The sequence below is a fragment of the Cyrtonyx montezumae genome, unplaced genomic scaffold (genome assembly GCF_038088225.1).
Source record: "Cyrtonyx montezumae isolate F1298 unplaced genomic scaffold, pur_monq_1.0 scaffold_51, whole genome shotgun sequence".
NCBI classification, from domain to species: domain Eukaryota; kingdom Metazoa; phylum Chordata; class Aves; order Galliformes; family Odontophoridae; genus Cyrtonyx; species Cyrtonyx montezumae.
In genome coordinates, this window is record NW_027072058.1 from 611,012 (window position 1) to 634,607 (window position 23,596).

General features: G+C 48.6%; 2 protein-coding genes across 3 annotated transcripts; one reads left to right on the top strand and one right to left on the bottom strand.

Annotated features, from left to right (window-relative positions):
- Positions 1 to 262: 262 nt before the first annotated feature.
- Positions 263 to 2,927, top strand: GDF1 (growth differentiation factor 1). The gene is made up of 2 exons (XM_065748743.1): positions 263 to 1,361; positions 1,905 to 2,927. The coding sequence occupies exons 1-2, from the start codon at positions 1,076 to 1,078 to the stop codon at positions 2,735 to 2,737; spliced, it is 1,119 nt and encodes a 372-aa protein (XP_065604815.1). The 5' UTR covers positions 263 to 1,075; the 3' UTR covers positions 2,738 to 2,927.
- Positions 2,928 to 6,112: 3,185 nt separating this feature from the next.
- UPF1 (UPF1 RNA helicase and ATPase) lies at positions 6,113 to 22,924 on the bottom strand. Of its 2 annotated transcripts, none has more exons than XM_065748722.1 (24): positions 22,396 to 22,924; positions 17,607 to 17,749; positions 17,079 to 17,168; positions 16,377 to 16,544; positions 15,803 to 15,983; positions 15,134 to 15,295; positions 14,434 to 14,518; positions 14,170 to 14,268; positions 13,871 to 13,988; positions 13,160 to 13,319; positions 12,914 to 13,032; positions 12,588 to 12,752; positions 12,304 to 12,418; positions 11,972 to 12,115; positions 11,633 to 11,846; positions 11,310 to 11,427; positions 10,165 to 10,321; positions 9,158 to 9,300; positions 8,335 to 8,509; positions 7,596 to 7,677; positions 7,107 to 7,268; positions 6,657 to 6,874; positions 6,410 to 6,532; positions 6,113 to 6,290 (listed from the first exon to the last, which is right to left on the bottom strand). In XM_065748722.1, the coding sequence occupies exons 1-23, from the start codon at positions 22,618 to 22,620 to the stop codon at positions 6,413 to 6,415; spliced, it is 3,363 nt and encodes a 1,120-aa protein (XP_065604794.1). In that variant the 5' UTR covers positions 22,621 to 22,924; the 3' UTR covers positions 6,113 to 6,290; positions 6,410 to 6,412. The 2 variants fall into 2 exon arrangements, with proteins under 2 accessions (XP_065604794.1, XP_065604795.1); XM_065748723.1 differs by having other exon boundaries at positions 13,871 to 13,979; positions 22,396 to 22,923.
- Positions 22,925 to 23,596: the final 672 nt, after the last annotated feature.

The following is a 23,596-nucleotide window of genomic DNA, read 5'->3' on the forward strand; positions in this document are numbered from 1 at the left end:
CTGCTCCCTGTGCTGGTTTTCCAGGCAGCACCGACCTGTGCCTGGTGGGTCATACTTCTCTTTGCTGTGTAGTCCTCAAACTGGGGCTGTCCCAGCACGGAGCTCCCCCCTCCCTGAGTCTGTGGGCAGTGAAGGGGCACTGGGTGCATCAGTTCCAGGCATCAGAGGCTGACTTTTTTTTTTTTAATTTTATTTTATTTTTACTGGTTTTGTTGATACGACTCCGGGGCTGTCACACGAGCCTCAGGGAAAGCATGGTAAACTGAAAAGCAAAACGTGACTTTGGCTGGATGGAAACGGCCAGGTTGTGGCAGGATGCGTCGCCTTGTAATTTCCTGGTGGGGTTTCAGAGCACTGTGTCTCTGTGGCTTTTGAGCTGGATTTGCAGGATGGAAGAAATGAAGGAAACTGAATGTCAGAGTGTCGGTGTGCCGGGTGCTGGCACTGGTTGTGTTGCAGCATTTGGTGTGTGCGTGTGCTTGGGTGGCCCTGGGGGGTCCCTGAGTGGGAAGTGGGTGCTGATTGCTGTCTGCCCACCTGGGGCAGGATGGTGTGAGGCCGGAGCTGAAGGGCAGAGCTGGGAGCTGTGGAGTGCTGGAGGTTGACAGCCTTTGGAGAGAAGTGTCAAACGCTGTGATTGAAGAGCTGATGTGGGAGGAGGCGGTGAGAGAACGCCCTGAAGGAGCAGAATCTCCCCGATCTGGGTGGAGTGGCTGCCAGATCCACCCTTCTCCTGGGGCACAGAGCAGTGCTGGGAGCGCTGTGGGGGGAGGAGTGGCCCCGCACCACTGCCAGGAACTTCTTGTTGGACCTCAGAGGTATGGAGATGCAGAAAGGATGGGAGCTCTGAGCTGCTGTCCGGCCACAGCCACAAAGGGTTAACGTGCCCTGGGAGCCAGAGGGGACTGTTGACACCCTCTGCCCAATCCTGGGAATCCCTGTGTGCTAATTGAGCACTAACGAGATCAAAGGCTCCCATCAGGCAGTCATCACCCCCTGGCCCTCTCTTCAGTGCAGCTGGGAGTGGGTCCCATGCACAGTGCTGCTCTTTGTCTGTGGGAAGGAAAGTGGAGCGATGTGGACTCTCCCTGTGCGTGCCAGCTTCGGAGCCAGCCTTGCCTGGGCTCTCTTTACTGTGAGTTTGGGGATGGATTTGAGTTTGCAGGAAAGTTTGCTGTTAAAATCTCTGGGTCTGAGCACGAAGCCCAGCCCCAAAATCCCCATTCCGGTGCCATCTGTGCTCTGGCGGATCTTCCAGAAGAGAAAGACACCTCCTGTGACCAACAGAGACCCCGCGGACGGTTGTAGGGTGGAGGAGTTTAATGTCCCTGGGAACATCATCCGTGTCTTCGCTGACCAAGGTACAGAAATGCTGCTGTTTGGGTCCTGCCTTTGGAAAGCCCCTTTGTGGTCTGGGCTGGGAATGGATGGGGGAGGACAGGGCAGAGACCAGAGCTGGTTCCTGAGACCAGTCCTGGCTGCATATGGTCTGATCTGTGAGGATGTTGTAGGTAATGACGTTGGAGTTCAGGCTCCCAGCTTCAGGTGGAGGCAGATGTTCAGCTATCTGGCCGGATCCTTCTGGTCCTCCTGCCTCGGGCTGCTCACACAGCACAACTTGTCAGTTCCATCCGTTTGCTATCTGCCCTCCGTCCCCTATCAGTGCTCTGTCCTGCAGGAGGCACTGACAGTTTTCTGCAGGCTGTGCCGTGGGGCTGATGGCCCCATTGCACAGCACTGTCATCTCGATGCAGCAGCTGAGGGTGTGTTGGGCTGCCCGCCTCTGCTCTGCCCATCTTCCTCTCGCTGTGCAGCCAGGAGCTTGATATGAGTACTGGGAAACCGGTCCTGCTCGACGTAATGGGGTTCAAATGCCACCACCTCTATTTCTTCTTCTCCATCAGGCCACTTCATCCATAGCACACAGCCTCAGCCACTGCTGTGCCTGCAGAAGCATCTGTACTTTAACCTCTCCGTGCTGGAGGAGGGCGAGCTCCTGACGATGGCTCAGCTGGAGATCAAGTTCAGCCACAACTCGTACCACAGCCCCGGGCAGGGGCAGGGCTTCGAGCTGAGGCTGTACCGCAGCTGCCAGGTGCTGCTGCAGGGGATGCCCTCCCTGGGGCGAGGCCGTGAGCTGCTGCTGGAGCAGTCCTTCGCCCGCCTGCACCAATCTCTGCTCTTCAACCTGAGCGATGTGGCAAAGGAGTGGACAGCTCGCAGCAGGAACCTGGGCTTGATCCTGGAGATCGCAGTGAGTGGCGATGGAGCCTCGGCCGCACTGAGCGTGGGGCCGCAGAAGCTTTGTGCTGGCATCGACTCTTTCCTGGATACATCTCTCCTGGTGGTGACCCTCAGCCCGCAGCAGTGCGGGGCCTCCAGGAGGAGGAGGAGTGCTTACAACGTCCCCGTCACACCGAGCAACCTCTGCAAGCCCCGGCGCCTTTACATCAGCTTCAGTGATGTTGGCTGGGAGAACTGGATCATCGCCCCGCAGGGCTACATGGCCAACTACTGCCTGGGGGAGTGCCCCTTCCCCCTGACTGCTGAGCTCAACAGCACCAACCACGCCATCCTGCAGACCATGGTGCACTCACTGGACCCGGAGGGGACGCCCCAGCCCTGCTGTGTCCCCGTCAGGCTGTCCCCCATCTCCATCCTCTACTATGACAACAGTGACAACGTGGTGCTGAGGCACTACGAGGACATGGTGGTGGACGAGTGTGGCTGCAGATAGGGGAGTGGATGTGGGTATGCACACCATGATTGATGGAATAAATCCGAGTGTGATAAATCCCCTCTGTGCTGGTGCTTAGGGAGTTTCCCACTGGGACGGGGACGGTCGGCGCTCCCCTCTGTGCTGCCTGGGAGGAGGTTGGCACGAAGGGATGGTGGCAGAGATGTGGTTTAGTGACAGTGCTGTGCTGGGCCCTCCGAGCAGCGCTCTGCCTGAGCCTGCAGGCGGTCACGGGGTTATGATCAGGTCTGACCTGGCTGCCTGCTCACCATCTGCTGCGGGTGGCAGAGGCACCAGGCTGGGAATCCCGGCCCCGTCGCGGTCCTGGTGGAGCAGCTGCTGGTGCTGCTGTGTTCTCGGGGCAGAGCTCTGTGTTTTTCAGGTTTTTGCAGTGCAAAGTGAAACGATCCGTGTGGTGAGGCGATGCAGGTGGGTCCCGGCTGCTGGGAGGAGGCACAGCAGCTCTGGCCCCACTGCAGGAGGAGGTAAGGTGGTGCAAGGGGGGCTGCCCCACCACTGAATCCCTTCTGTGGGACAGCGGTGCTGCTGTGGCTGTATGGTGTACGTGGGGCTGTCTGTTGCGCTGCTTTTCTTCAGCCCCAGGTTCCCTCTGGAGGGTTTGTCTGCATCAGCTGTGCTCGTGGTGTTCAACGCAGGGACAAGTAAGGGACTCTGAATTGACTCGAGCTCTCCCTGAAACCCGAGCCTGGCAGCAGAGCACCGTTCTCACTTTTTGTACCCGTGTTGCATTGCCCCCAAGCTCTGCAGCAGGGCCTTCCTCCCCCAGGGAAGCACTAAGGGTTTAACCACTGCTGCAGCTGCAGCACAGCTCTGCTCCCCCCGACCCACGCTGAGCAGGGAGAGATCAGCCCACCTCCTCCTGCCCCCAGGCGGCTCCCCCCACGGAGCAGCGAAAGCAGTGCCCACCACCTGAAGGCTTTGAGTGGGACATAACAGAGCTGTATCTGTCCAAATTAAAGCACGGATTTAGACCTCACCCCTTTGCTGTCACTAATTGTGCTGGAGCAGCCTCAGGGAGCACACAGCTCCGTCCTGAGCCCACCCCCCAGAACTGCATCTGCTTCCCCAGCTCCGCTTCGCCCCCCCCCACACTTTTGTACGAGTCTGTGTTCAAAAGAAGTAATAAACTTTGAGTTTATACAATCGTTCCTGGTTTTAATGGGTGGTGGGTGGGCTCAGCACTGACACGTAAGGGGCCACGGTGAATGCAAGAGCTGTTTATTAATATTTTATCGATGACAAACAGGTTTAAAACAAACTGAGACAAAATCAAAAGAGTAACACCGTGCGAGCACTGATGTCTGGATTTATAAAACTCAGAATAACTGCTACAAAGGAAAAAAAAAAAACAGCACGAAGCAGAGGCAGGCATTCCCATCAGTGAAATAAAGGAGGGGGTTACATTACTCAATGGATTGCATTGCACAGAGGGTTACAGCTTCAACCTATCTGAAAAGTCTACGCAGCTACGCAGCCTACGAAGGAAAACGAAATTAAAAAAGCCCTTCGGCAATGTTAATAAATAAAACAGTCCATCTCACAGGGAAGGAAGGTGGCCTGTGTCTCCATTCTTCCACATTTCAGAAGTCTAAACGCTGGAGGCTTTTTATGAGAAAAGAATGGTTTTCATTCCTGGAAGAGTTTTGGGTTACTTTGCAGTTCTCGAACCACGTTCGCCGCAGCACTGAACGGAAATGCTGAACCTGTTCCATTGTGTGCACTACTCACGCTCTGTGGGTGCACCACACCAGGACTGCACTGGGGAGAGACACTCCTGAAAACCACAGCGAATACGGCCGATGGAAGCGGTCAACACTACAGAAAGGACAGTGATGAAAGGGTGTTCCCCCTTACAAAAAGTGGGTTTGACATCGCTGAAGTACATTCATCTGAGAGGTATTTAGAGTTGCCCCCCCCATAAAACAGACCGGAAACACGTGGAGCCCTTTGAGCTTCATGCTAACGTAACTCCAGCTCTGAATCGCTCTCCTGATCGCTGCCCGTGGGGAGGTGGAGGTGATGTGGGATCCGATAAAAATGGGTCATAGGAATCGTAACTCTCTGCGCCGTTTCTCAAAAGGTTTGACACAAAATGCTCCCAGTGCTCCCATACGACTCGTATTAAGGTATGGGCACAGCTCAGAAAGTGGCTGGCTTCTCTGCTGCGCTGCTCTCAGCTCTGACCTCCAGCTGTTTCTTCAGCGGATGGCACAGCTGGGTGCGCTACCTGCGGAAGCAGCTCCGGGTTTGTTCTGCACCTGAACCTGCTGGCTGTCTGCTTCCAGCCCCGAAGAAGCAGCCACACAAAAGCCTAACCCGTTACCTCTAGTCATACCCATCTGTCAGAGGCCACCTTCCCACAGCTGCCTGCTTTGTCCATTTTCCCAACCTGCTTCGTAGCGTTGTAGTCTTTACTTCAAAACCAATATAATCCCCAGTTTCCACTACTTCTTCCCCCCAGCTGGGGGAGCAGTAAAGCAGGCCTGTTAGCATCCTTTCCTCCAGGGCCGAAGGGCACAGGAACCCATCCCCTTTCAAGCGCAAAGTTCATCTTACAGAAAGGCTTGTTTTCACAGAGTAGAGTCCAGACAGTAGCCAATTAAAGCATACAGAAAACACTTGGAAACCCTCCTCCTGCTCGAGCGCGCAGGCTCCTTCCACTCTAACTGCTATCCGATGGAGGAAGAAGAGGCTGATTGCTGCAACTTTAAATCACACTGAAAGTTCTCGAGGTTGGTGCTCTAATTTAGTTTTGTTTTACACTTTTTGTAAGCTTCTCAGAACAAGGATCTCCCAGGTCCACCACTAAGAATTCAGAGACAAACTTCTAAAAATTCAGTGCTCCTTTGCAAGAATCTCTTTCAAACCACCTTGCCACGAAAGACCCATTCACAATGTGGGCGACACGGTGACACTAGGATTTCAGAGCCAGCGCTGGACAACAAAACCTCCATCTCAGAGTTGAGCATCAGCTACGTCCCGCTGCATTGCTGCTTGGCCTGCTGGCAACTTAGGACCTCTCTCTCAGATACTCTGCTTTTAAAATGTAAACAGTTACTGCTAAAATATAGTACCCCTTTAAAATGAGAACAACTCTGAGATGTGGGTTTTCCTCTCCCCATCTGCTCTGAAAAGTAATGCCCTGCTCGCAAAGAGAAGTATGGAATGAAGTGAAACCTGCTTAAGGCCCTTCTCTCGAGCTTCTTTGACTGGGGGAGCAGGGACACGGCTGACCACTCAGTGCAGGGTGAGTTGCCCTCCCCGTGAGGCGCCAGCCAGTCCATCGTCGCTCTCTCCTCTCCGGTCAGTCTCCTTGTCTCAGTGAGCTAGCAGTGGGCTCTCTCGCGCGCGCTCCTTTCTCTCTCTCTCTCTCCTTTCCGTTGGTTGGTTTCTTTCTCCTGTTGCTCTCACACAGTGGTGCTTCAGTTTTAGCAGTGGAAAACAGGTATCCATTTTATTTTATTTTTTTTATTACCCAGAATAAAATGCTGATGAACTAAGCTCCACACAAGCTTAGCTCTTCTTCCTCAACCTGAAAGCGAGAAAGCAAAACCAGAGTTAACAAGAGCTGCCCCACAGCTGTCAGAAGACAAACAGCTCCCACGAACAGGAGCAGGGAGTGGAAGCAGAGCGGGGACCTCAGTGCCTTACACTCTAATACTGTGACAGTCCCGTCACTCCGCCATGTTGATACGCGCGTTCCCCCTGGTAGGTTGAGTCCTGTGACAGTGCCACGTCGATCTGAGACTTAAACTCATCACCAAGGTAACTGTCCTGGAAACGAGAGCCCGTGTTAGGCAGCATCGAGCTGCCAGAGTCATCGAAGGAGTTTTAGTTTCTGCTTCCCTCGATGCTAAGGAACACACACACACGACACCCCGTGCATCACTCTGCTTACCTGGGATAATTCTGGTTGGGAGAGCCCAGGCTGACTCATCTGTGATGGCTGACTCATGGAGATATACCCCTGAGTCAGTGGACCCTGGGAGAAAGGCTGGGACACCACGTCCTGGCTCGCCTGGCTGTTGGGAAGGTTTGACTGACTAGTTCCAGGAATCCCAAAACGATTTTTCTGGCGCCCACCACGACCAGTCTTCCCTTTCGGCGCCCCACGTCCTGGAAAGGCATTCATGCAAACCAACAGTGAGAAGCTTTACAAGCACTGAGAATTAGCTGCTTCTATACAGACTTGATGACTCATACCAGGCAACACTTCGTATTGTACTCAGCGTAGCAGGTACAAAGAAATACAACAGCCTTATTATCACATCACATCTTACTCCCATCAGTGCTGATTATCCCACGTCACACCTGCCCAGCTCTGGCACTGCCCCACCTGGCCCTGTACCTGCAGCCGGGCCGTTGGCCTGCCCGAAGTATCCTGGTGGTGGCATCGGGGGCATCACGAGGTTGAAGGGGATAGGAATGTTCATAGCAGTGACGTGGCTGGGGCCCGCGCTGATCATCCCAATCTGGTCGTGGGTTTGGAAGTACATGTTGGATGGGCGCCCTGGGGAGGGGGAAGCCGCCATGATTTTAAGCATCCTGAATATTCTGAAATCCGTATTCCTGCTTTTAACACCTACAGCACCGACACACACAGCCCTCACTCTCCACCTACTCTGCAGACATGGACTTAGATCTGAGGTTTCTGCAGCATTAGGGACAGCAAAATCCCCCCTTAAGTGTTCAGACACTGTGAGCGTTTTCAGTTCTGAACCCCCACATTTTACTGTAGTGGCTCTTCAAGCATTTGAACACTTGCAGTCTGTGTGACACCACACCCCATGGGCAAACTGAAGGAAATCACTGAATGTTGTTAATGCAGTTTCTTTACCTTGACTGCTTCGGTCATACACAGATCCTGGAATAATGGCTTCCCGTGCATCATACATGGCAGTAGTCATGAAGCGGGCGCCCTGAAAGCATTGGAGGAGTTGGACAAAGCTTTAGCACTGAGCTCTGCACTTCTGAGTAAAAATTCAGCAAAACCACCCCGGATAAGGCCAAGGAGAACTCTTTCTAGTACATGAAAAACATCCAACTGCCATCTCAACCACACACTGACCATTAGGAAAAGCAACTTAGAGACATCCTACTTAACACTGAAATACTGGATGAATTTTCAACTCTATTCTGGTTCTGATAAGAGTCCTCCCTTGCTCTTTTCCTATCGCTGTCTTTGTGATGGCTACAAGGCTTCTTCCCATCCTCAAAACTACTTCTGTATTAAACAACAAGACAATTCTCAACAGAATTGTACATAAAAATCTTAAAGAACACACACAATGAGTTTGCTAATTGTACACAAAGTAATTACATCATATTTCATGCACTTCAGAAGTTACCCCTATGTAAAACTTTGCAGTGAATAAAGACAAAACACCAAAAAAGCTTTTTCTGTATCTGTTCCACTTAGAAACTGCAGCTTACTTTTGCCACAGTCCATTAACTAAGGAACAAAAGTGGAAAGGTACGGTGCGTGAGGGTACAATGAGCGTTTATTCCACCTGCTGGTAGTTACCAACCTCCACTTCATACCACAGACATCTGAGGAACAGGAAAGGCCAACTTACCGGGTTGATGGTGTTGACAAGTTTTCGGGGCTTGCTGAACTGCATGAGGCTCTCCCGGAGGTTATTCAGTGGTCCCTCCACCAGAACCTTCTGCTCCTTGTAGTAATTCAGCAGGTGATTCCAAAGTGGTTGTTTAGACAGAGCTTTTGGGTTCCCAACAATAATTACTCCATACCTACGGAAGAGCAAACAGCAAAACCAAGATCAGCTTTGAGTAAAAACAAGACAAGTTACACAGTACTGCTGGAAGAGCAGTCAATGAAGGCGCTGCAGAGTTTGACAGTAGGCACAGGAGACCCTGATGCGACTGTGTTGTTTAGAGAAGAGGATTTCTGTAGTCTGACAAAACACTTGGAAGTTTGTGATCCCTGAGAATCTGGCTGCAGCCATCCCCTTCTTTCTGCAGCCTTGTGGAATGTGTCACTTTGTTCAACCAAGCACATCACTGCTCTAAACCTTAGCAGATAGCAAGGGAAGCCAACCAGCACATCACTTGACTTCTCAGGAACTTTCCCTTCTTAACAATCATGCCCCTTTTAGTGAAAGAAAAATGGTAACTGGTTGCTGAGACAGAGGGAGTGAAGGGAAGACCACTTCTGTCCTGCAGACAAAGGGGAGAAGTGTGCTGGATTCTACAGTCTCCATAAAACTGTAATGCTGATGGATTTAAGACTACTCTTGTAAAGTTAAATGATTTCCACGCTCCCTTCAAGGCTCCCTTACACCACACAGAGGAACAGGCCTGCCACCCACAGAACACAGCCCTCTAAGACTAGAGGTCAGCTGGTCTCTAAGACAGAAAACGTGTCCAGTTCTACCTTACCTTGCTCTTGTAAGAGCCACGTTAAGACGTCTGGGGTCATTCAGAAATCCTATCCCTTGGTGTTCATTGGCCCTCACACAAGAGAGGATAATGAAGTCCTTCTCTCGTCCTTGGAAGGCGTCCACGCTTGCAATTTCTACTTCCTAACACAGAAAAAAACATGCACATCATGGAAGCACAGTGTGTAACGGTTGTACTACCAACAGGTATTACAAAACATACTGGCTGCACACTAACAGTTCCCATCATCTGGGAGAAGTGTTATTTTTGTCATGCCAGATGATCTGGTAATTCCACTGGCCACTGAACAGCTTCCCTAAGGGAGAACAGAGTCTCATTTTAAGGCAAATCACTTAATGTTTCGTGGTCCCACAGCTGGCATCTACAATACTGAAAGCATCCCCTCTCCAGGTACACTGCCAGAATGACTTCTGACTATTCCAAAACCTCACAAAATACACTGCTGCTCCCAGCTACTGAGAGGGACAGATCATTCCTGGCAGGAGCAGAAGTATTTCCATCAAGTTTTCCTTCAATGAAAACACTGCCCAAGTTCTCAATTATTGCAAAAGAGACTATATTAAACATCTACCCAGCCTGTCTGTAGCAACATGCTTTAGTGCTTGGTGGTTTGACTTCCTGCATGACTCCTGGCTTGAGATGCTCTCCCACAGCTGAAGCACTGATGACCTTTCCCTTTTGTGCCTCAATGAGTCCTCAGAGGACAGACTCACCAAAGCTCTCCTTTCAACAGAACCTCGCTGGGCTTTCTCCATTATCTGTCAAACCACTCTCCTGAAACTTACTGGCATTTGCTACTTCCTACATTACCTTCCTTTCATCCATTTTACCTAAGGTCAACTAAAATGCTCAGAAGTTACTAAAGAATAAACAGACTGAAGCCTAAAGAGTCAGGCTAAAACTGAAAACATTCAAGACTCACAATGTCTGCCTTTTCTATCTCCTCTGCACCCAAAGGTTCCTTTGTCTGTGCAATGACTCCATACCTGGTAAAGTTTTGTATGCAAGGAACCACTGAACTGCATGTACTGCACCAGATAGGATCGCTGGCCTTCATAAGGAGTAATAATGCCAATCTGATCAGGTTTGGCACCAGCTTTCAATAGCTTTGTAGTTATCTTCTCCACATTGGCAGCTTCCGTTCTAGAAAAAAAAAATCATTAATTAAAGTAAATTAAAGCTTTAGATCTCAACATTTCCAATGAATGGGTGTAGAAAACCCGAACCTGTGTGCTGTGTCAGCCTTCTGTCAGAAAGGTTACTTCTGATCATTTTTACACCACAAAGCTCTGTCACTCAAATTAGTTCAGCTTACGCTTTGCAAGAACATTCACTGTTACCACCCTCTTGGCTTTAGGCTACAAATAGATGCTCTCAGCCATAAGCTATCACCTCAAAAAGAGGTCTCAACAACACAAATTTATCCTGAAATCTACATCCACCTTTTCAGCACTGCACAACAAGACTTCCTGCAATAGCAGAATTCAGGACAGCCATCACTCTTCTGAAATGCAACTTCTGAGAGTTAAAACTGCCTGCAGTTCACGTGAAATCATGAAAAGTACTCCAGCCTGCTGTACAAACAGATCCTTCAGTTGCTTTATCTTGAAGTTTTAAATATAGAATGTTTTTTTTAATGCCAGTAGCCCTGCCAGCCAACAATCGTGCCCTTAGCTTGTGCACAGTCTGGCTTGCTGCATTCAGCACTCTTGCACACACTGTTCAAGAAGCAGACAGGTTAAAAATACCACAGCAGATATGTTTTGTGAGTTGGTCTGCTGCTTCCTTCCAGGCACATGAACAAACACACGTAAACCAAAGGAGCAACATGTTAGAAACTCACTCCTGGGAAAAGTTTGGATGTGCAGAAAAAAGGGATAGGAGAAAAAATCCTCCCATCTTTCCACTGCTCTCTTGTGCTCCCTTCTCCTCTTCCAACATCTACCAATTAGGACCTGCTTCAGGAGCTACCGGAATTCAGGCTTCGAAATGGGACTCAACCAGCACTTCAAAAGCAGTCTGCTCACTTCTGTTTTAAATCCATCCCAGGTACATGAGGCACTTAATTGCACCGTGCTCCTTACACTGTCAGTGTTTCCAGGTAAGTTTATATCTGAGTATTGATTTTTACCTGTTCAAGTAAGAGGTCCCTGAGCTGGCAATTTCTTCCTGTCCTTGTGTTACATAGAAAAACATGGGCTTATCTGGCTGTGGCCACTGGAAATCAAATCCTTTCTTCACACGGTCAGCTGAAGAGCACAGAAGTAAAAAAGTTAGTACTGCTTTACTCAAAAGACACTTTCACAGCAATGGCTCAAAGACTCAAAACCATCAGAGCAGTAGCAGTTCCCTTCCTAAGTGAATTGAAAAAAACAACTAATCTTGATTAAAGGACTTTTCCATCAGACCTTAATGAAGAGAATGGAATTAGCAGGAAAGACCATTCTTACTCACCTGCAGTGACACCGTTCTGGAGCGAACCCTCGTAGAAGATATTGGATGGGAAAGCACTAAGTGCGGGGTGCATGCGGTACTGCACTTGCAGGCGAATGGGGCGAATCCCCAGCACCACCAGCCTCTCAAAGAGGGACTGAGACAGGCCTGCCTTCGCAGCTTTCTTACACATCACAACAGGACCAAGCTGGCAGTGGTCACCTACAAGAATAAGCTGTGGGAAAGAAAATTCACCACTGATGACAATGCAGAAACCCAAGTCTGAATTTTTTTTGCCTCAACTGCTACCTCACCTATTCATAAATCATTCTTGCTTTAAGGAAATCCAGTGGCTCCTACCTGCTTTGCTCCCAGTACAACTGGCACCATGCACTCTGGCTCAGTGGCCTGCGTGCTTTCATCGATCAGAATGGAGCGGAACTGCATTTTTGCAAGTCTTGGATCACCAGCTCCCACACACGTGCAACAGATCACATCTGCATTCTGAGACAGAAACACAACTGATATCAATCAAGAAGGAGAGAGAACACTTCCACACAGAAGGTCACTGAACACCATCCCAGGAATCTCCCCAAAAGTTCAAATGTATTCTGATGTCCACAAACAAACTGCAACTAAGCTTCCAGGGGGAGAAGGCAGTAACAGAACTACTACATCTGATGGAAGCTCACCATGAGCAATTCACGCTCTGCTGTTCGCTTCAGCGCACGGTAGCGTTTCTCATCAGCAGATGACAGTTCTCCAGTTTCATCTTTAAGCTGTTGCAGCTTCTGAAGCTCTGGCATGCTGCAAAAAACAGAATTTTACATTATAACCTAATTAACAACTTCAGCTCACAGTGAAGCTCTTCACATATTGCCACAGAAACAAGCTGTTAAAACAACCGTGTCCATCACAACACCTGAGGTCTGGTTTTTTGGGGGTGTCTTCCTCCCTCCCCTCACCCTTTCCTTACCTATCCATGTTTCTGATCTGGTTATGCAGTGCCAAGAAGGATACAGGTGAGTCGATTGCCTCACGGCTTTTAGCACACAGCCGAACCACTTTCAGACCAGTCTGATGGATCTTCTCAGTCAGCTGATCTACAGCTATGTTACTTGGAGCACAGACTAACACAGGCCTTAGAAAAAAGAAAGGGCAAGTCTCAACGAACAGAATAGCATTTCTATAAAAGCTTTCCAGTTCAAGGATACAGACTGCTCAAGTGTTTAAACGTGAGCTGATTCTTTAGACCACGCTTTAGAGGTAACCTCATGCATTAAGATTTAGAGAAGTTCTTACCCATTGCCCTGTCTTGCCAGATGATAGACAATGGTGGCTGATGTCACTGTTTTTCCAGTTCCAGGGGGACCCTGGATAAGGCTCAGAGGACGCTGCAGGACGGTCTTCACAGCATAAACCTACGGAATTATTTTAATGCTATTCAGTATTCCATGCACAGGAAATTACAAAGCTGTTCGACCTTCATTCATAAATCCTTTATCATATTCTCTGCATGTAGAAAAAAAAAAAGGAAGATGAGGTTACCTGAGAATGGTTGAGATCAGGAAGTCCTTGTGCTGTAAAGCGCTTTGGCAACTGGCATTTAATAATTACATCTTCCACCTCATGGCCTAACAGTTTGTGATAGATGTACCCTGACACTGAAGTCTCATCCACAGCAAATGTTTTTAAAGCACTCTGCATTCTGAAATAAAAGGACAAAAGAAAAGAACAAAATCAAGGCTACCTCAGATCAAACTCCTATCTCACAAAACGCAGTGCAGACACAAGCCCATGGACCCCAAAGCTGATTCAGTTTCCTTGAAACTTCAGCTTGTCAAAGTGATTCGAAGTTCAGGAGAGCAAATAAAAAACAGAAAGCACTTCATAACAAACTGAACTGCAATACTTTTTCTTCTTAAACCCCAGATGCTACTAAGCTTGAGGTTAATTTTTCCCCTTGGGATTCACAAGTTACATAAATGTATTTCCAAACTCCCTGAACATGCTTTCAAAGTGAGAAACACTGACAGCTTGGAATTAATCTGAATGTTACCATCTCTAACAACAATTAGAGCTGTGGCTCTGGGAAGCAGGTGTCACGTTCATGAACTCGATGCATTCAGCACACTCCCTCTGATCAGTGGTATAATGAAACAATACATCATCTCTTGTTCAAAAATCCCACTGAAGTTGGAAGAAAAATACACACCTACTGAACTCATTATCTGCCAAGTTTAAGTGCTTTCTCAATACCTGTCAAATGAAGTAGACTTCCACACAAAATCCACTTGGAAGTTGTGAGTAACTTCCACAGGGGCTCCAACGCTGCTCCTCAGCTCGATGGCTATCTCATCACCATAATCTGTAGAACCTCGTTAAGTAGTAATCTATAGCAAAAATTTGAATTTTATTTTTCCCGATTTTGATTTATTAAGTAGATGCCCACTAATCACAACAGCTTCAAAATTAATTTCGTAGGCAATTTAGGGGTTCCTCAGAGATCATTCAGCCTTTCATTAAGCCGCCCTAAAGGCTCACTAAGTAAAGGATACTATCAGGAACTTTGATAACATGGCCAATTCCCTTCCACAAAGGGGCCAGGTCTCCTTTATACCTCAAGCAGATCTCATCTCCTTGCATAAGACGCATATCTACAAAGGAAAGAGAAAATGATCTCAACATTTACAATCACCACCCCACAATGCAGAAAACCTACAGGATCTTATACCCCAGACCAGATCATTACAGTTCTTTAAATACTGATGTTATTCACCAAGTACATTATCAGACAGCACATGAAATTGAGCTGTCATTACCTGAATCAGTCTTTGGCAAAGTGAAATAAGCAATCCTTTTCTTGTTCAAGCCCAGGTCCCATCTGACTGTGATGTTATCTTGAGTCTAACAATAAGGAAAGAGCATGTATTATAATCTTAAAAGAGCTGTTTACCAACTACCACAATCCTCACGGTCCTATGCTTCAAAACAGTGAAGAAATGCAAAGCTTGCTGTTCCACTGTCACAAAACATCTGTATTTATTTTTATGGGCTGAGTTCACACCACTTGTAGAAGTTAATTCTGTTTCAAAGACAATGTATTTAGTTAATGAGAAATATGTTGTAATCACCACCTGTGTTTGTTCTGTAATACATTGGGGATACTTAAGTTTACAAAAATGTAAGATACAAGTTTAACTGGAAACTGACCAGTACAAAGGAAACAATGTTATGAGGAAAAGAAGGTAACAGAAGGGGGCTGAGAAGCATCTCTAACGAAGAACATGACTACAGGAAAGAAACTCCGAATTCAGAAGAGATGGAAGACCTTAAGTGCTGTTTCAGGTTTTCCCCTGTGATCACACATCATTACTACTGTTAATTTTACTGCCACATCTTTACTACAGTCACATTACATTTGTTTCATGAGCCTTCCTTCTACCCTACTAAGTGACAAGATGCTTGATACCAGAGAACTGATCAGAATTCTCCCCAGACAGGCATTTTTAAGCAGATTACCTGAGACTCCTTAAGCTTCTTGTCATAGTCTGCCTCAAGCTTGACTAGAGGACCAAATATATTTTGGTACTGATAAGCATCTTCATATCTAAGCAGGACATGTTGTGGCTCCTCATCAACACCAGGTTTTTCTAAGTCCTCAAGGGTTGCAGATGGATTTTCCTAGAATTTAAACACACACAAGTCTTGTTTCAAAGTTTTAAGCACAAACAAGTGACAAACTGCTAAAACTATAACTGAGATATTATGTTGTGCTCACCTACATTCAGTCAAGTTTGTTCTGCATTAACAGATGTACAGAAAAAGCTCTCAAAAGGCAGGAATGACTACCAAGTGTCAACCAACACTTTCTTATGTAGCTGGTCATTATTTAAACCAACCCAAAACAAGCAAAAGATTTAATGCAGGGAAAGAAAGTTGGTTTTGCAGTCTGACAGCTGAACTTCTGCAGAACCAAAGAACAAAGATGAAGCTTTCCTACTTCAACAGGTGATCTCTTGAAATCTCTAGTTAATGCACAGTTGTGTTGCTTGTCAAAAGGGAAAGGTTTCAACCTCATGGTTATGTTCCTTACCATACACAGTTGCTAACACAGCCTTGTCCCTCCTTTGTAACATACAAAACTAGCATTAAGTAAAACATAATGGGTATTTGAAAAGGGGTAAATACCTTCCAAAGTTCTTCCAGTTTGTTAATCTGCTGAGCTGTAATCTGGCGTGCTCTCAGCTGTTCCTGCTCAGATGGAATCTTCACCAGCCACGAAAGGAAACAGCGATCTTGGATAAGAGGCTGCCACTGTGAACTGTCCCAGTTAATATCCTTTAAACTGCTCTGACTTGCACATGGCTGCCTGCACAACCAAAACATTGAGAATAATTATTAAATTTAAAAGTTGTAAGGAAGTCTATCAAAGTATAAGAACACATTTAACGTATTCTTCAAACACTTCAAGCATCTTGGTTAAAAGAAGAAAGCCAACACTAGTAGCCTGCTGAGCCAAATCATCAGCTCCTTTGTTTGGTATTTCAACACTGGAAAGGTCAAGGCATTCAAACTGGAATCTCTCCTATATTTCTAAAATTGAAAAAAAAACCTCAGCATCTAAAATACTAAATATGACACGGGAAAAAAAGGAGGCTAGAGTGTAATACATTTAGGTACAAAGTGAAAGTCAAGGGTTGCCATTTAGAAACCTGGTTGTGCAATACTTAACACAAACACCGTAGTACAGGCATTCTCTCACCTGCACAGCAAAACAACCACAGAGTCTGCCTTAGCTGGAATAAAGCCAAGGAGAAACACATTACGACATCCGCAGTTGTAGCACTCCAAGACAGTCTCTCCTAGAGGTCCATCTTTATGGAGGGTCACCTCTTTGCACTTCGCTCTCACAAGATGATTTACAATGTGGCTGAAACCAGAGAGGGTGTATATTTATAAGCAGTTAATATGAAAACCAGATTTAGTTCTAACTATGTAACACAGCAACTCAGTCATTATTAAGAGAGAAACAAAAAACTATTCATACTTTGGCAGACATTAGTTAAGACTTCGCTCTTTTCATCCAGGCCAAGATGACTGCTAACAGTTTGTGTTTTTTCAACACATTCATGTTTTAAAACAAATGTGAAAGAAGGGGCAGTGACTAAGAAATTGTTCTTGCTATCTGGAAGCAGCTTCCTGAAGCCCCACAGATCACAGCATCAGTTACAGTGTTCTGCAGGAACACGGGGAAGCAGCAGTGAGCTCGTGCCACAAAAGGAATTCAAGTTTCACTGAGATGGAGTTGTTAGCTCATAACAGGAAAAGCTAGAGGAGGTTGGAGGTCCACGATCAAGTCACGAGACTTCAACATGGAAAATGTAAGCCACACCCATTATGTCATTTCAAAACAAACACTCTAAAGCAAGTCTGCCCATCTAATTTCCATCATTTAATCATTTACCTGCCAGATGTATTTCCACGCCCATTACAGAACCACTTTTTGCTGGTGTTGCAGTAAACCACACAGGCAGGGTCATGGATACCACAGTAACTGGAATTAAAATGAGATGAGGAAGTAATTGGGAAATTACTTACAGGAAAATGCAATACAAGATTTAAACTATCCAGAAGCGTGCAAAACAAGGGGAAGTGAAAATTAGGAATCATGGGAGTTGCTGGAAGTATCTAGCATGAGTTAAACTTCTGGTTTGAGGCAAGTTTTGTTTTTTTTTTTTTAAACTATTTCCATCATTACCATTCCTAGGACAGCTTAACTTTGTAGTCCTTAGAAGGGAGGCCCAAGATCTCTGCAAAGCAGCACTGTCAGAGCACACAGGAGCTCAGCAGAGGGCACTACCTGCCTGCCAGCACACAGCTGCCTCCAAGGAAGCTGCACTCAAACTCCAAAAATCCTTTTAGCATTCACATCCCACTCAGAATGCCCCCACCCTCAGGAAACAAGAAGCCTGATGCCAAGATTAGGTCTCACCTGCAAGCATGCACAGGAAGATCCTTTGTATAGTAAGTATCCTCTTCATCTTCTTCAAAATTCAACTCTGCCAGAAGCTGGCTGGTTTTAGCTACATTATCATCCACTGCTCCATTCTGCAGAATGCCATCAGGACCATTAACCTAAAATACAAGGTCAGTGCTTAGGTTATACTATCAAAATATGCTCAGAACAAAGCCAAGAATAGTAATCCCTGCTTCAATACGTAAAAACTTGTCTGTAATTCAGGAAAAACTCAGAAGAACAGAAAGCCATTAAGAGTTTGAAATACATACTACATAAATAAAAAATAATCATATATCAAAACATCACAAAACTGCTACTTGCCTCATTAGCTCCTACTTCACAGGAATATTGAAGTGTCAATTCAAAAATGGGAAAAATAAATCATAAAAGGTAATTAAATTTCTGTGGATTATATTCTTCCTCTATCCACCAAACCAATCCTCCACCCCAGACACTCCAGAAACATGAATTCACAACACGAGGACAACAGAGAGCAGGTGACCAAGACACCAATTCCAATATATATGTAACTAAAAACCAAAGTAGATGAAGAAATAACAGAAGGTGGCTCTCAGCAGATTGCCCAGCTCTCCAGGCAGCATCACTTGCTCAAGATGCACCACTTGCATTACATGCAAATGCATACCTGTGGTATACACCAGGTGGCACAATTACTATTATATTACTCAAAAATTGTTTTAGCCACCATATGATTTCCTTTGAAACAAAGAGACCTCATGAAGGTATCCAGAAATCTCACAAAGCTCTGTTCAAGCACTAACACAGACCAAGTTGGCAGAGAGTTGCCTTTCAGAGACTGCAGCTCAGGCAGCACACACAGGTGTTCCCTTTCCACCTGCCAGAACCACAAAATTCTGCATCAGCACATTTTAATATCAAGTCTTAGTCATGTCAAAAATAACTCCCCACTGGGAATACTTAGCACAGTGTTTTTACCACCAAGAAGGAGCACCAACAGGTGTGAATGTCACAAACCAGATTTTACTATGACTAAAGTAGCCACTGTCCCCTGGGACTCTCTGGCTTCCAGTTTGGTTCTGCCACAGCTACCACATCTCTGCAGACTGAGTCATGGGGGGGAACAGCACAAGTCTCCTGTCCTGCACCAGCAGTGCTCAGCCTGCAGTGATGTCAGGGCAATGTCACCCATCTGTCACCAGCAGGACCCAGCAGCCCAGGCTGTGCCTCAGCAGGCACACAGGAAGGAAGTGGCCCAACTATTGTTCTAACCCTGCTGCCATGTTAGCCTGTGTGTGTGCTGTTAAAATCTGGCACCACCAGCTGTTGTGTAAGACTTGGGGGGGGGGGGCTTCTCTATTTTAAATGTGTTGACTGAAACTTCTGGCACAGCAAGTTTAGCAGCCACGCCAACCAACCTGCACGGCTCCACGAGCTGCCATCCCCTCCCTGCCTCCTGCTCAGGGGAACCGAGCTGCACTACAGTGCAGCAGATGACCCAATTTACGTGGCAGACTCCAGTGACCGTGCCGTGAGCCCCAGCTGGCTGACAGCAGCAGGACGCTCCCGCTCCTCACCATGCTCCTGGCTGACATTCCCACCCACACAGCCCCATCAACAGGAGACACAGCCATGCAGCAGTTGTACTTCAAAGCAGTACATGTCAGGCTGCAGCAAGAGAAACAATGACAGCTAAGCAGGGATTCTGCCAGGATCTTCTAACAAGACAGCACTCAGCTGTGGCACTGCACCCCAGCACTGTGCAGCACACGCAGGACACCCAGGCACGCCGCCCCAGCTCAGGTGATTTTTTCCCATGTTTTAGAAAAACACACACCTTGGGATTTGCATAGCTAACTATTTGTTGTTTGTAGAGTCTGCACTAAAGCCACGTAACATCTGTGGCACCTTACAGTCTGTTGTGTTTATTTGATCTCCCTTTCAAAACAAGGGAAGGTGCATTACTGAAAGCATTCAGCCCCACAGCAGCAGAGACCAAGCTGTTTCTCAACAGGGACCTGAGCAACCAGGAGCAGCTGTTTGCTAACACCACAGCTGATGGGACTGCAGGAAACCCCGATCCCACACAGCCCAGCTCACCATTCCCACACTCAGGGCACACCAGCACCAGGCGTGGGAGCACATGCTGCCTCCTCCCATCAGAACAGAGCCCTGGCCTGAAGCGCTGCAGAAATGATCAGAATTTATCTCAATGCAAACCAAATATGCAAATTAGTTAGTCTCATTATCAGAAAATTGTATTCCCATGGCCTCACTCCTGCACTACTTAACCTCTGCCTGCCTTTTGTCAGTCAGGCACTAATCTATGCTAACAGCATCCTCTTAAACTATTAGTTATGGACACGCTGAGAAACAAAGCTTTCAGAGCATGGCTCAATCACCCACACTTTCTGAAGAAACTCTGCGCTCTGCACTGCCCAACTTTTTTTTTTTTCCAAACAACAGGGCACTAAAAAGGTATCAGAAAACAGAAGAGTAAGAATGAAACACCTCCAATGTCGATCAGTACATTTACTCAACAAGCTTTGTTCACAATCACTGTAAAACTTTAAGCTAGGAAAAAATGTATGCAACCTGCAGGGCTTAAGTTTAGATACGCTCCTGAAAAAAGGCACAACAAGCTTACGTCAGTTATTCAAGGAAGTCAAATTTTCCCCAGAATCTTTAAACAGTCTATTCCTGATCTCAGTACTGCTGAGAACATCAAAAGGCACAGGTCCAAACAGAGCTGGGTTTCGCTGTGCCCTGGTGCCACACTCAGGTCCTCGTGAAACCTCCTCCCCCTGAGCCCAAATCTCTACAGCAGCGGGACAACAGCACAACTCTGCACTGAAATAAAACCACTCTGCCACAAAAACATCTCTGCTTCCTGCCCACCAGGACGGATGCTTACAGACACACCATACCTGGATGTGCGCTGCAGATTTTCCTTTTTCCTCTCCTACTTCAAAGGCTTTTCAAACATGTTTAGACACAAAAGAGAGAAACGAATCCTCTGGCCTTGCCTGTTACACTCTGAGACTCATTCTGGGGCAGTTTTTCCTTCCTCTTCTGCCCAGATGCTCTGTACTGAGAGTTCTGGGATGATCACAACCATATGAGCTTTAAAAAAATAAGATTTTATTCCAAACCTCTTTTTAATCAATGAACACACACGCTACCTACACACAAACAGACTGCTTAATAACTTCGACAAACGGGAAGAAGGTTTGCTTCACCCAACAGAACTCAAGACTACAAATAAAAGCAATGAGACAAACAGCCCACGGGAGCTCATCCCCAATTCCACGGTGTAAACACTGCCTAGAGCAAGTCCCAGCACAGCACCTTGCCTGGGCCCCAGCTGATGCAGGATAGTGCCACCTGCATCACACACCTGAGGCTGCCAGCCCTAGGCACGCTCACCTGCTCTGAGTTTCCTCATTTCCACATCATTTACAGATCCCAACGGATCAGCCTCTGAAAATAAAACTGAAAAATCGAATCCCCTCTGACTGCTTTTGGTTCAGGATGAAGAGCTTTTACCTACAGCATTTTCAGCCCCTCCAAACTCACTTCCTGGAGTGCGGAGACAATTTACAAACATTCAATTGTTAACACTGGGACCCCATGAGAATTTGTAACAACATAACTAACAAAATAACGTATCAAAAGGGCAATCCAGCGTTTAAAAGCACAAAGCAACCTCTCAGGTGTGGCTTCTGACCTTTTTTTCTTTATTTTTTTTCCCTGCTATAGACATTCAAGCAGCAGCACAAGGACAGGCAGCACTGCCATTTATAACACTTCTTGGTTCTGACTACACAGCCCCAGTTCCCTCTTTTCTTTCACTTCTGTCAACTGTTATATCAGAAATACAGCCCCCATCGAGCAGTACTAAATCTGTTTTTCAGCCACGAGGACCTGTGCATGCCAACCTCAGGCACTATCCACGGTCACTCTCGGTCACTCCCGTGCAACTCCAAACAAAGCTGCCCGGCAACCCCGCCACACTAAAGGTGGCAAAGAAGTGAAAATAAAAAGGACCTCTTCCAAAGGAACGGTGGTTTCCGTCCAAAGGAAACTCAGTGAAGCGACGCTTAGTTCTCAGAGCACTCAACTTCTTGTAACCAAGCAGAATCACAGAATCATAGGGGTTGGAAGGGACCTCTAGAGATCATCGAGTCCAACCCCCCTGTCAAAGCAGGCTCCCTACACCAGGTCACACAGGTAGGCATCCAGGTGGGTCTTGAATATCTCCAGAGAAGGAGACCCCACAACCCCCCTGGGCAGCCTGATCAGGTCCCTGTTCAGTCTTCTTAAGGCTGAACAGACCCAGTTCACTCTGCCTTTCTTCATAGGGGAGATCCTCCAGGCCCTTCACCATTTTTGTGGCCCTGCGCTGGACTCTTTCCAAGAGATCCCTGTCTTTCTTGTACCGAGGAGCCCAGAACTGGACACAGTACTCCAGACGGGGCCTCCCCCGGGCAGAGCAGAGGGGGAACTCGTCGGCGCGTTAGTTTCCCATAAGAAAACAAACCGCAATCCTCCTCCCTCGGCAGCGCTGCTCGCACCGTATCGCGACTATCACGACACCACCCCGATATCGTGACTACGACGACGGCCCCCGATCGCGCGGCCTCACGCCGCCGCCTCCTCCCGCCGCCCGCCCCGGGCTTCCCCTCGCGGCCCCACGCCCGCCCGCCCCCGCCCGCCCCTTCCGCGCTCCCCCCGGTGGCGGCACCGCCTCACCCCGCCTCCCCCCCGCGCCCCGCGGCCTCACCTGGGCCTCGATGGGGCCTACAGGGCCTTGGCCCGCTCCCGGAGCGCCTTGGGCCTGCCCGGGCCCCACCTGCCCGGGCCCGGGCGGTGTTTGGGTCTGGCTGGGGAGAGTGAAGTCGGTGAACTCGAACTCGGAGCCCTGCGTGTCGGCGCCGAGCAGCTCGGCCTCCTCCGTGTCCAGGAAGGTGAGGGTCTGCGAACTCGGGCCGTACGCTTCCACGCTCATGGCGGCGGCGGCGGCGGAGAAGCGGCGCTTCCGCGCGCCCCCCCCACCTCGGCCGGGCCGCGCCTCACGGAGCCTGGGCGCCGCGCTACGCCAGCGGCGGGATCCGCCGCGCGCACCAGGCCGCACCCCCGATAACCGACCGCTAACGAACGCCCCGCTGCCCCGCTCGGGCGGCCCCGAACGCGGCCGAGCCGACGGCGGAAGGAGGCGGCGCCGGAGAAAGGAACCGAGAGCCCTGAGGCGCCGCGAGAGGAACCGTCCGGCGGGCGCCGTGCACCAGGCCAGCAGCGGTGACGCGGAGCGCACGGCGGACGCAGCACGCCCCGTGCGCGTGGGCGGGTGACGCAGCACGCACACACCTGGGAGGGCACGGCGGGAGGGGCGGGGCTACGCGCGGATGGCGCGAAGGAGCGCGCGGCAGTGCACATGCGCACAGCGCGGCGCGAACCACCTGAAGAGCGTTAGCGGGGGAGGAGGGGGGGGAAGAGGGGGCGCTGCCAGTTCGCGCCTAAAGGAGAGGTTTTTCTCCCGCTCAAAGCGGACGCTCTCGCGAGAGGGGTGGAGCCTTCTCGCTGACTGACTGCTGCGGCAGCCAATGAGCCCTCGAGCTGAGGAGGGAGGGCGGGCCGTGGCGGCGGGCGGTGGGGGTGCGTGCTGTGTGTGTGGTGCTGTGTGCAGTGCGGAGGGGATCCCCGAGGAGGGTGCGTGTGGAGCCCTTCACACCGTGGCTGCTGCTCCTGTGGGCTGCCCACCTCATGTCCTCCGTGATAAATGAGCTTAGTGTCAGCGTGCTCCTATTGGCACCCACAGATATCGGTGTCTGTTGTCTTTTTAATGACTTTAATTTTGTTCTTGCTTCCGGTGTAGGGCAGAGCTCGGAGTAGAAGCAACGTGTGCCAGATTTGCAGCTTTTAAGCTGAAAACGTTTAAATGAAGATTGGAATTCAGACAGCGATACAGGAGGGGGAGAGAAGAT

Excerpts from the sequence above, each read along its gene's own strand:
- GDF1 (XM_065748743.1), top strand. The coding sequence starts at position 1,076 with ATGTGGACTCTCCCTGTGCGTGCCAGCTTCGGAGCCAGCCTTGCCTGG. Across the intron at positions 1,362-1,904 it reads CCGTGTCTTCGCTGACCAAG|GCCACTTCATCCATAGCACA; the intron begins GTACAGAAATGC and ends CTTCTCCATCAG.
- UPF1 (XM_065748722.1), bottom strand. The coding sequence starts at position 22,620 with ATGAGCGTGGAAGCGTACGGCCCGAGTTCGCAGACCCTCACCTTCCTG. Across the intron at positions 16,545-17,078 it reads CGTGGAAATACATCTGGCAG|CCACATTGTAAATCATCTTG; the intron begins GTAAATGATTAA and ends CTCTGGTTTCAG. Across the intron at positions 7,678-8,334 it reads TTGTCAACACCATCAACCCG|GGCGCCCGCTTCATGACTAC; the intron begins GTAAGTTGGCCT and ends CAATGCTTTCAG.